The 12808-nt window shown below is 34.3% G+C and overlaps 1 protein-coding gene across 1 annotated transcript in view; it reads right to left on the bottom strand.

The window, feature by feature from the left end:
* Nucleotides 1-12808, bottom strand: part of LOC149415518 (uncharacterized) — a 32874-nt gene that overhangs the window by 3580 nt on the left and 16486 nt on the right. The window contains exons 2-3 of the mRNA XM_089642232.1: nucleotides 3469-3679; nucleotides 349-470 (exon numbers count right to left, since the gene is read on the bottom strand). Coding sequence (XP_089498358.1) covers nucleotides 349-470; nucleotides 3469-3679 — 333 coding nt within the window. The remainder of the gene's footprint in view (nucleotides 1-348; nucleotides 471-3468; nucleotides 3680-12808) is intronic.

Raw genomic sequence — 12808 nt, 5'->3', positions numbered from 1 at the left:
ACCGGAACACCAATTATGCGGAAACGACTGAATTAGAATAAAAACGTTTGCGGTTGTCAGCATTGCTAAAAAATATTCTGCCAATTAAAATTTAAATGCTTGCCATCTTTTTTGTAGATTTGTCAATGGTTTTTAAACAAAATTCATTCAATAAAAGCATGCGCACCTATGTTATATGGTGGTAAATATGTTCCTACTCGATTAAAACTTAAAAATTTAAATGTGTCAAAATATGCGAGAGGTGTTTAAAAATTCTAGTAGGTATTAAGTAGTTAATAGGTACTTACCTACTTAATAAAAGGTTTGAACTTATGCAACAAGTCCAGCTAATGGAAGGGAGTTAATTACCTGAGCTGACTGCGGTTTATGAACATCAAGCAGTGAGGGGGTTTTCCCAATGTCAGGAGACGAAGCCGGAGGGAGCCAGTCTAAATATCGTCCGGGAGGAGGTTCTTTACTCAATTCAGCAGCTGGAAATATGGACAATCAAAGCAATAATGCTAACTTATTTTTTAATCCATGTCATTTTCCTTTGGGAAAACAGTGCGGAGGTGACTTCCTTCTCTTTTTAAATACATCTATATGAATTTTACATTTGCTTTTGGTAATGAATTAATGCAAATCTTGCAAGCGCAAACTAACCCACTTCACGACATTCGATTGAGCTGAAACTCGGCAGACAGAATCGTTGTCATTGATAATGCATTCTATCAAATTTTGGTGGCAGTCATGTACACTAGGGTGTATCGATTTTTAACTTTTTTTTTGTTTTCAAATCCAAGTTAAAATAAAGTTGCTACTAGGTACCACAACTTACCACAAAAAGTATTGGATTTTTAAAAAAATGTTTAGGTCTCCCGCACAAGGCCTAAAGTTTATTTTTTTTTCAAAAAATATCAAATTTTAATTTAAAAAAATAAAATCGTAACTTTTGTGTTTATTCCAAGTTAAAAAAACAGTAATATTAGGGCATAAAAATAATTAAGAAACGATTTTTTTTTAATAAAAAATGGATTTTATGTCTCCCGCATAAGCCCTAAAGTTTGTTAATTTTGATGAAATTTTGTAATTTTGTTCACATATATGAACCATGTTTTTTTAAAAGTTTAAACCACCGGAATTAATTGTACTTTTCTTACAGAAAGCATAAAATGAGACAATATATATATATACATAATTCATATATACATATAGTAAAAATATATACCACGTATATACTATATATATAATATGTTTTATACCTGAAAAAAGATAGTTGGACGGTGTAAATTGTATGAGAAAGGTATTGAAAGAAACGTGTGCGGGAGACCTAAACATTTTTTTAAAAATCCAAAACTTTTTGTGGTAAGTTGTGGTACCTAGTAGCAACTTTTTTTCAACTTGGAATTAGAAAACAACAAAAAAAGTTAAAAATCGATACACCCTAATGTACACACATGCGGAATTTTGGCATTCGAGAAGTTAAACCATGGAATATAAATATTTTTGGGGTATCGGGGGTGGTAAACGATGATTTTATTTATGTCTGCCGAGCCACAGCCAAACTGTACGCACTGTCAAAAACGCTAAGCATAGAAAGTTATGCGTTTAGTGTGCAGGTAGAAACAAAGGCGGGATGCCGCTGTGCGTACAAGCGATTTCATATTTATAATGAATGGTTCATGATGCATCTCTCTTATTTCTATAATCTGTGCTATAATAATAATGTATTTATTAAATTTCTTATACATGACAATGTGTTATTAATTTAATATGTAGAAGAAATTAGATATACACAATATTTTCAAAAGAACATGATAAATTTACAAACTTAATAGAAATGCAGAACAAAAAATTTCAGACAGTGGTGAAGATCACGTCAATAAGGAGAGATTCTTTCAAGAATCAATAGGATTTTCCTTCTGAATCTCTAAAAAATATGCACTAAAGTATTAGTTGAATGACCGGTCGGTGGCTCAGTTGACATCGCGCTTGGGTCCAACCCAGGCGTAGTGTCTTTAATTCCTCGGCTGGCTAAGTCCTCCATCACAACACAAGCAACATTTTCCGCTTACTGTGGTGGTAGTAGGAGATTTTCAAACGTTTTCTGGTTATTCGTAACCCGGGAATGTTTGTCTTTCTTTTAAAAAAAAAAAATATACATATATTTATATGTTCCTAGCAATAACATATTCCTCCCCTCTGGCAGAACCATTGGAAGGTTGGTCCTACAGGAAAATAGAATAATCTGTGATGAGTCACTCTCTGATCTGTAAAATAATGATTATTTATTTACTTACGAACACACCATGTCCAGTTACATTAATACAAGAAGAATTGTTACAATATGGGATAAATAAAAAATTACAGCTATGACAAAAAAAGGCACAAAAACAATAAAAATAATGAAGGAACAAGGTTTTGATGGAAAACCTTGTACGAATTTTGCCACATGAATACAAAATATTACTTGCATAATGACTGACAAAAAACATTAAAGCTTTCACCAAAAAAATCAAGAATATATAATCAAATGAAAATTGTCGCTTCTGTTTCACCTTAAGGCGATGCCATACGTAGTAATGCAAAATCATGCGTTTTTGGTTTGAAAATTTGGTCGCCTAGAAATGTTTCAGATGGTTTAATTAAATACTGCGAGTAGAATACATCTTGGCCTTTGAAATAATCGAGTATTTTTTAGATAAGTATTTTTATAAGCCCAGAAAAAAATAATGTAAAGGCCTATGAAAACTGCTTTAAAGTTCAAAATGTCCTACTTACGAACCCATTTTCGGTTATGGTTATAATGTGGCAAATTAAGTTATTTATAAAATGACCTGAAAACATTTAAATATTTATACCAGAACATCCACAAAATAAAATAAAAGGCAGTTTTGGCCATGTTTTTTTCTTGCCTAAATCAAAATAGCTGGATGGTGTTAAGCGGGAATTTAAGCCTTATCGCCATCAACATAAGGAGTGTTATTGATGGCGGCTCGATTTAAAATGTTATACGACGTAGTGCATCGCCTTAACAAATTATTGTAAGCATTAGTAAGTTCAAAATCTCCCACTTACGAACCCATTTTCGGTTATGATTTTATTGCAAATTGTGACAAATTAAGTTATTTATAAAATGATCGAAAAAAAAATAAATATTTGTGCCTGAACATCCACAAAATAAAATAAAAGGCACTTTTTGGCCATGTTTTTTTCTTGCATAAATCAAAACAGGCGGATGGTGATAAGCGGGAATTTAAACCTTATCGCCATCTACGTAAGGGTTGTTATTGATAGCGGCTCAATTTAAAATATTACACGACGTAGTGCATCGCCTTAAGAAGCCATGCTGTACGGATTCAGTATGATTAATATGAACACCATAGAATGGAGATCAAATAACGCAGGCATATTCTAGATTAGGGCGAACCAAGAAACAGAAAAGAGTTTTTAGGGTAATTATTATTGTGCAATAATACAATGGCCCACCTTGCTCCCGGGTGATCTTGTCCGGGTAGTCCCACGCGGTGGGGTAGTGTCTCCAGGCGGGGGCCCCGCGAGTAGCACGCGGCAGCAGGCGGCCCCGGCTGTCGCACAGGAAGCGCGGGGGCGGCTGCGCGGAGGGGGAGCGGGGGCGCGCGGGGAACCAGCGCGGCACCTCCCAGTTGCGCAGGCTCTTGGGGGCGAAGGGGCGCTCGTACTGGACACATTGCATACATGACCATTATTACTAAATACTAATATTTTCCTCTGAATTACTACATATCTCTCAAACTATAACTTGATAAATTATGAAAATTAACATTAATTGATATTTTGGAAATGAACAGGAGATCTGTGTTCAAACAATGAAAGCCTTGATTGATGAGATGTTTGAAAAATAAGTTTGACTCCAACTAAATTTTGAAGCGCTATTCTTTCACAATGACAAACATCTAAATCTAAAAACGCCCATCTGATGTATTATTATCTTAATGACTGTAAAGTTTAGAATTGTTGTAAACGGAAGAGGCGCCATCTGTTCTTTTCAAAAAGAACCTTGAGGCTAAGGACTAAGGCCCAGGCTACACGAGCGGTTCTCCTGCCGCGGGAGAACCGCTTGTAAACCGCTACAGACGGGCCCAGGCTACACGAGCGGTTCTCCCGCCGCGGGAAACCGCTCGAGAAAGCGACCGCGGACATTATTTGGTTCATTCTTCAAAATGGATCCGCCAATGATTACTGCTCTTGCAGGCCTTGCAGCGCTTATTTTAATAGAGTTATTAAAAAAAAAAAACGACGAAGTGTTTGGGTGGCACCAATATTAAGTAATCGTTTAAATTCCGGAATATTTCATTTAATGTTTAGTGTACACCGAGATAATCCTCAAAAGTTCTTCACATACTACAGAATGTCTGTGAACTCGTTTGATGAACTTCTATCAATTGTGAGCCATAGTATTAACAAACAAGATACAAACATGCGACGATCCATCAAACCTGCAGAACGCTTGGCTATCACACTCAGGTAAATAAAATCACATAATATTATTTATTATTTTATTTAAAAAAAAATTATTAATAAAAAGTAGACCAGAGTAATTTATTGAAGAGGTAGGTAAGATATAATATTATAATAATCATCATTTTCTTGTGATGTGTCAGAAGCAGTCTCATTTTGTGGCGATGCTACTCTGCTTATTGTAGAAAATGCTTCAGAATATGTTCTTGAGCCTGAGCTCCCATCCTGGTTTCTGCGGTAAATAAATTCAGACAAGTTGCTGGGAATATCGGGATTTGTATTTTCATTATTTGCGTAGGTTGTTTGCTTTCTTTGTATATTTCTGAATAAACTGGTGATTTGATATCTGGTTTCCATAGCCAAATCTGGTGTCATCGAATTCATAATGGGTACAAACGTCATAAGAAATGCACGATTTCCCTTTTCATCCTTATCCTTGTTATCTTTTTGCAATTGCAAACTTTCGTTCAAAATTTTGGTTATTTGAGGAATTGCATTTTTTTCTTTTTGGTTTTTCTTCATAGAAACTTGTCTTTCTTGAGGTGGTCTCAATTAGAACATCTGCTTCTATCTCCTGATTTTGTGTTAAAACCACAGGAGAAATATTAGACTCACGTTCGTCTGAAGTACTGGCAGCAGTAGGGCGTAAAAAGGACAAGAGGTCAAAATAATTTTTTTTTTTTTTTTTGTGCTGATTGTCCCGACACTGTGTTGGTTTCTGACTTTACTTCTTTCATATAACTGTCTTTGATGTTCTTCCACTTCTTCATGAGATCTTTTACTGTAAAAAAAGAAATATATTATATTTATAATGCATCTATTATTTTTTACGTTGTGGCGAGCTCTGAGACAGGCCTATGTTCAGCAGTAGACAATATTGGCTGATGATGACAATGATTTATTTTTTCAGATATTTGGCTTCAGGAGGAACATTCACAGATTTGGAATACGATTTTCAAATTTCACGAAAAACCATACCATTTATTGTAAAAGAAACATGTCAAGCTAGTGACATGTTTTTTTTACAACAAATAAACAGCTACAAGAGTGGTGGACGCAGACTACTGTTTTATATCCATTGATATTGGTGCTCCAGGTCGAGAAGCTGACTCATCAATCTTCAAAAGTTCAAATTTTGGGCAAAAGTTAATAAATTCTCAGTTAGATCTACCAGAGCCCGCTTATCTTCCTGACAATATAGGACAACCACCTGTGCCTTTTGTATTTGTAGGTGACGCTGCGTTTGGTCTAAACAAAAATGTTATGAGACCATTTTCTTTACGAAATATAACATTGCCCAAGAAAATTTATAACTATCGATTATCAAGAGCTCGCCGTTTTGTCGAATGTGCGTTTGGTATTCTCAGCGCAAAGTGGAGAATTTTTCATTCAAGCATCATGATCAATCCACCGAGTGCCATACCCATTATAAAAGCAGCTTGTGTGCTACACAACTTTGTAAGACGCAGAGATGGGTATCGATTTGAAGACACGATTGAATGTGATTTCGAAGAATACGATGTAGTTCAGGCAGTTGCAGGCCGATCTACTGGCATTACAGTAAGAGATTCGTTTATTCGATACTTCAATGGTCCTGGTGCCGTTCCTTGGCAAAACAGGATGATTCAGACGCTGGTTACTAACATTAAATTTCAATTATTATAACATTATTATTTAGCGTTTATGATTTAAAAAAAACTGTATATTCGTAAATGCCATATGGTTACCCTGTGATCCCAAAAATATTGGTGAAACTTTTCAAGATGGAGAAGCGTTCATTATAATCGTCAAATTCGCGTGCATTTATTCATACTCACGTTAACTGCATCGCAAAACCAAACAATTTCAAGCATATTTCAATTAATAGGAACTGATCTAGAATGTTCATTATCGATACAAAACCATCCTATAAAGTTTCTCTAACATTTTTGAGGTCACCCTGTATAAGAATAAAAAGTATACTCACTAGATCTGTTTTTATCTTCTGGTCCTAAATCATCCCAATGATCCATCATTTGTTGTCCTATCTCCATCCATAACTTTGCTTTTAATTCTCGATTGGCGTAATCATTTAACTTTACATCATATAAAGCAGGCCGATCTTGTATTTCTATTATGAATCGCTCCGTATCAAACATGTTGTAACATGAATCCTTCACGCGCACGACCGACCAACAACGCTCTCTCGCAGGGAATGAGCAAAAGCGGGGAAACCGCTCGTGTAGTATGAACGTGGCGGTTATCCGCTGCGGGAGAACCGCTGCATGCGGCGGTCGAATTTCTCCCGCCCGTGAACCGCGAGCGGCCGCGGCGGGAGAACCGCTCGTGTAGCCTGGGCCATACAACGTTCATAGTAAATTGTGTCTGGAGCGGTTTACAGCGGTTCTCCCGCGGCGGGAGAACCGCTCGTGTAGCCTGGGCCATACAACGTTCATAGTAAATTGTGTCTGGAGCGGTTTACAGCGGTTCTCCCGCGGCGGGAGAACCGCTCGTGTAGCCTGGGCCTAAGGATCATTTTTACCCGCGCCCGCTGCGGTGGCGGAATGGAGTTTTATTTTCAAAACTCACGAGACCGCTCTTTTTTGCCCGCCCCGCAAACAATCGCACACGCCGCGGGCGTAAAACGCGTCGTGAAATGTGCTTTAATTTTTTACATAAATATCTGCATTCTACAAAGGCTGCGGGCCCGCAACCGCGGCGGGCGCGGGTAAAAATCGCTCCGTGAGTCCTTAGCCTTAGAGTTTTCGAACCGCGGAAGCGGACTTTTATCCGCTAGTTAATGATTATTATTCTTTTTTTAAAATTAAGTACGACCCTTGTAAAATTATTATTGACTCGAAAGCCATTTTAAAACTAGGTTTAAAAGTATAATTAAATGTCACTAAAACTATATATTAAATTTTTTTTAAATCATTAAATGATTTTTCACAAATAAATATATATTGAATGCTATTTGGTTTTTAATTTTTAATGCCATTTACACCATATAACTATTAAAACAATAGATTGATTTATTGGTTCAAATATCACATATTTATAAATTTATGGCTTTATTTGAGTATTTTCGTTAGTCGACGGATTTTATTTTTCTTATTTTTTTACTGTATGCACAATGCACGGCTTTACAGTCTCTGAAGGCAACCTGCAGGTTATCTATAAATGTCACACATCATAAATGTAAACATTTAACTTTTAACTGATATTATCCCAATAACCAATAACTCACAAGGGAACTTACGAAGGTGCTGGCATAGAGGTAAGAACTTAGAACTTACTCACTTCTTCAACATTCGTACAAACTCATAAGTTCGCTTAGATCACTGAATAAAGAATGCAGAATCAACATTTAATAATAGGACCAGCAGAACTCTGCAGCAGTCGAACGAAGTTGAAATTAAACAAACTGATAAAAAAAGTTGAACATCAAAATTTAAACGTATCACTTCTCAGAACGGCGCTATTTTTTAAAATTTTATTTACGTCAAAAATATTTTCGCTTTCAACCGGAAGAAAATAAAATTTTGAAACATGTTGGCTACCATGAAACTATGTAAGAAAATAATTAATATAAGTTTCTAACAAAATGATATCAATAATTATTTAGTAATTTATCAACATCATACAATTATTTAATAATTTATCAATATCATATAATTATCTAATAATTTATCAATATCATATAGTTACCTATTGAATAATTTATCAATATCATATAGTTATTTAATAATTCGTCAATTTCGTATAATTATTTTATAATTTATCAATATTATATAATTATAAAATAATTTATCAATAACATATAATTATTTAATATTTTTGGCCTCTAGACCTAAAATTCTAACCACACTTCACAAACTCAAATAATATGTACTATTTAAAATGATAATTCTTACACATATATTATATTATTACTTGTCAATGAAAAAAAATAATATACTTATCTAACTTAACTCTTATATTATAAACATGAAAGTAATTTCCACAACGTTATGAATTGAATGTTGTTTAAAAAGTAATTTCAACAATGATTGAATTTATTTTTATGTATTTGTGTTACATTTCCTACTTCATACGAATTAAACCTATCAATTTGATTTTCCCAGTTGGACAGTCAAAGATTTACTATTCTGTAAATTCTATTAAATTAAAAAATTATAATAATATTTTATTGGGCCTATTTAGTAAATCGGGTTCATTTAAATAGCTCTTCTTTCAATTATATATCCATTTCACCAACCATGCACGAAATGTTTTACGCTTTCAGAAAGCAATGACTCGTATTCGTTAATTATTCTAAAAATAGGTAGGTAAGTGCTACAGTAATAAAAACTTTACATTAACCTCAAAGTTGCGTTAAAAAGGTAGTACTTAAATTTTACAGCACCATCAATCAACATCCTTTGGATCAACAATATCACATTGCTTCAAAGAAATATCAAAGTTTAAAAAAATTACGCCAAATTAAATGCTTTTATATACAAATAAAACATTTGACACTTTTTTTTTTTTTAATTTTTTTTTTTTTTTTTTTTTTTTTTTTTTTTTTTTTTTTTTTATTTATTTTTTTTTTATATATACAATAATATTATTATTGGGTTTATAAAAACAGTTTATTTTTAAACAAGTTCTGCTGTGTAATTATTATTACGCGTGACAGCTGTTTCGCCCTCTAAAGGCATTATCAAACTGTGGGTAGCCCACTTACAGACGATACATTTATATTATTTCTAGGTAGGTATTTTAATTTCAATTACTGATTTCTTAATTGCTTTCTGTGTAAAAATGTTAGAAATTATTGATGGTTATTACCCTAGTAAAGTTTCCCCAATTAGTGTAATGTTTAAATTTGACTGAATGTCTTAATGTTAGTTTTTCCCCAACGATGACTCATAGGGTTATTTTAATAGTATAATTAAGTACTTCAATGTGCACTCGTATTTGCACTAGGTTTGAAGATATCTAGTAGGGGTGAACGAATTATATTGGTTTGTTCATTAATTAGAATAGCTTTCGGATTATTAGAATTTTTGTTAATTTCTAACTGCTCTAAAAGATTCAGTTTACGGCCTTTATTTTGTATGTGCAACGGAGTTGGTTTATTATTATCATTAAGTGAGTGATTTTCATCTAGGAGATGTTTGGCAAATTGAGATTGTATTTTATTATTATTTTTAAAAGATCTTATATGTTCTTTGAATCTAGTGTTAAAGGACCGGCCCGTTTGTCCAACATAAACAGCGTTGCATTCGTCACACTGGAGTTTATAAATGCCACTATTTTGTAATTTGAGTACCTTACTTTTTGAGTTTTTAAGAGATGATCCTAAGTTGTTATTTGTGCGGAAGGCAATATCTAAGCCACATTTTTTGAGGACTTTGGCAATTTTATTAGATGTCTGTCCGATGAATTCTAAACACCCGAATTTATTATTCGTCTTATTATTAGTCGCTGGGTAAATTAATTTAAGGTTATTTTTGTGTTTATTATTATTAATTATTTTTTCGATGTCTCTACCCTTGAAGCCGTTATTTTTAGCAATAGTTAGGATTGTATTTTTTTCCTTCTCGTATGCTTTCTTGTCGAGTGGGATGTTAGTAAGCCTATGCACCATTGAGTGGTAGGCAGATAATTTATGTGACCATGGATGTAAAGATTTATAATTAATGGTCGTATCTGTAAACGTAGGCTTACGGAAAATTTCGAACGTATGTTTATTATTTTCTCTACCGATTGTTAGGTCTAAAAAATTAATTTTCTTATTACACTCTCTTTCAACCGTAAAGCAGATTTTACGGTTGATGGAGTTAGCAAAAATAATCCGAAAGCTATTCTAATTAATGAACAAACCAATATAATTCGTTCACCCCTACTAGATATCTTCAAACCTAGTGCAAATACGAGTGCACATTGAAGTACTTAATTATACTATTAAAATAACCCTATGAGTCATCGTTGGGGAAAAACTAACATTAAGACATTCAGTCAAATTTAAACATTACACTAATTGGGGAAACTTTACTAGGGTAATAACCATCAATAATTTCTAACATTTTTACACAGAAAGCAATTAAGAAATCAGTAATTGAAATTAAAATACCTACCTAGAAATAATATAAATGTATCGTCTGTAAGTGGGCTACCCACAGTTTGATAATGCCTTTAGAGGGCGAAACAGCTGTCACGCGTAATAATAATTACACAGCAGAACTTGTTTAAAAATAAACTGTTTTTATAAACCCAATAATAATATTATTGTATATATAAAAAAATAAAAAAATAAAATGGAGTTCTACAAATTAAACTTAATTACAATAAATACATTTGACACTCTTTATAACGTTCCGCAAACAGTAATTGGGAAGTAGGTAGGTACCTACGCGTATTTCTATATCTTTACCAAGCAAAGCAGAATTATTGTGCACTAGAAAAAAACGCTATTGTTCGAAGGCACAACCTCCCCAACAAAGGCTTTCTCGCAAACTGCTCGAGTGTAAATCCGGAAACTCGCTGTTTGCCAATCTTCCAGCTTAATTTCGCCATTCAGAAAATGCTAATAGATTCGCAAGCGATCGCCCATTTAAATATCATTAGCCGTTCCGATCAATTTCAGACGGTTAGCGACGTAAAAATATTGTATTTGATTGACATCACGTGACATTTTTGACAATCGACCTTGCGAATTATTTTATATTATTCAAAGAAATAGGCATATTTTAGTTGTTTATTATGATGTATTATTGTTATAATAGTATACATATAGGGCTTATGGACGTACTCGACAAACTTTAACCAGCTATTCCTGTGTTTATTTGGAGTAAAAAATGTGGATTTTAATTTTATTTCTTTCACCAATGCTGTGGGAACGGGACGGTACAGAGTTTATAAAAATATTGAAGTTGAATAGAGAGCTATGTAGGTCGTGTTATGCATGAACATAGATATAGCACTCAAGAAGTTGGAGAGATGCAGTTCCTACCCAGTTGTGAAAGATTATATTTGCTTGATAAAGTACCTACCTAGGTGCTTGCTTACGCAGAGTATAATTTATTTATCACACGCCATACATTTTGATTTATATTAATTTTATGCAAATAATGATTATGTTCGCATGTTTTTCATTAGGAATTATTCTCCAGTGGGTTACGTCACTACAAAGCGAGCACGCGTATTTAGTAAGTGCGTGGGCAACCCTTTGGCCGCGTGGCGGTTGTTTACTGACTCCGCGATGTCTACAGGGGCGCCGAATCCCTTGTGCAATCCGCGCGGCGCACACGGGCGGCTGAACTGAGGGGAGGCCTTATGATTCAACGTATCTGCACAGGCCGCAACTTAATCCGACGATATTTATGACCGATTTATTTGTTAACGTTAATTTCAGATACAATCTTAAGCACGAGTCTTCGTGCAATGGTGAATGCAGACGATAACTGAAATGAGATTAACAAGTACATAAAATATACACATAGTTACACTAGAACAGAAAAAATCTTTCACATAACCATTTTTTAACATACATTTACTTCTGAGAGTCAATTCACAGCTATTTATTGAGTTGGGTAACATGTTGTAAATTATTGGAACGAGGTAATCAAGAGTTCTTTGACCGTATTTATTCAGGTATCTGGGAACTACAAGTCCATCGTTTGAACATGAAATAAATAAATTTAAAATGAATACTGTTCTTATTTATATGATGGAGGATACTTGGGATGCTGGGGTTATTTAGCCAGTCGGCAACATCGGAAGTCTCTTGATTCAGCACAGTTGTGCCCAGTTTAAATGGAGAGTGGATATTTTTCTATGAAGTTTCCCACAGTTTGCCTATCTTCATATTCACACATTCAGAAACCTTAAGTCCCTGTTTGTGAGTCAGATAAGCACGTCGAAAATGGCTGCATCGTATGAGGTTTAGTGAGGCACGCATCTTCCGAGGGGGAGAGAAGTCTGGAAATTTAATAGTTGAATCCACAACAAGACGCTTTTTTTCACGTGTGGTAGTCAACAAGCAGTTTAGCCTATGTGCAAATATTGTAAAATTACCTATTACAGAATTACGAAAATATAAACTGAAATGCAGGACAGAGTTGAGCGCAATTAGCAAGATCAAGAAAGAAACGCTAAAAATATTTTAGTAAAAAATAACTAATGCAGTGAACAAAAATAACAAATTAAAGTTTTATAACTGACCTGCACGACGTTTACATACTGTTACACGATAGCTATCTCACTCATGGATATATATCGTAACCAGGACCATAGATATATATCTTTTGTATGTACGCCGTTTCCGAATAAAAATACAGTTTTGGCAAATAGGCGGCTGCACCCC

Source organism: Hesperophylax consimilis, chromosome 18, assembly GCF_061612785.1.
Source record: "Hesperophylax consimilis isolate HC1 chromosome 18, BYU_Hcon_1.0, whole genome shotgun sequence".
NCBI lineage: Eukaryota > Metazoa > Arthropoda > Insecta > Trichoptera > Limnephilidae > Hesperophylax > Hesperophylax consimilis.
This window is presented reverse-complemented; position numbering and strand designations above follow the sequence as displayed.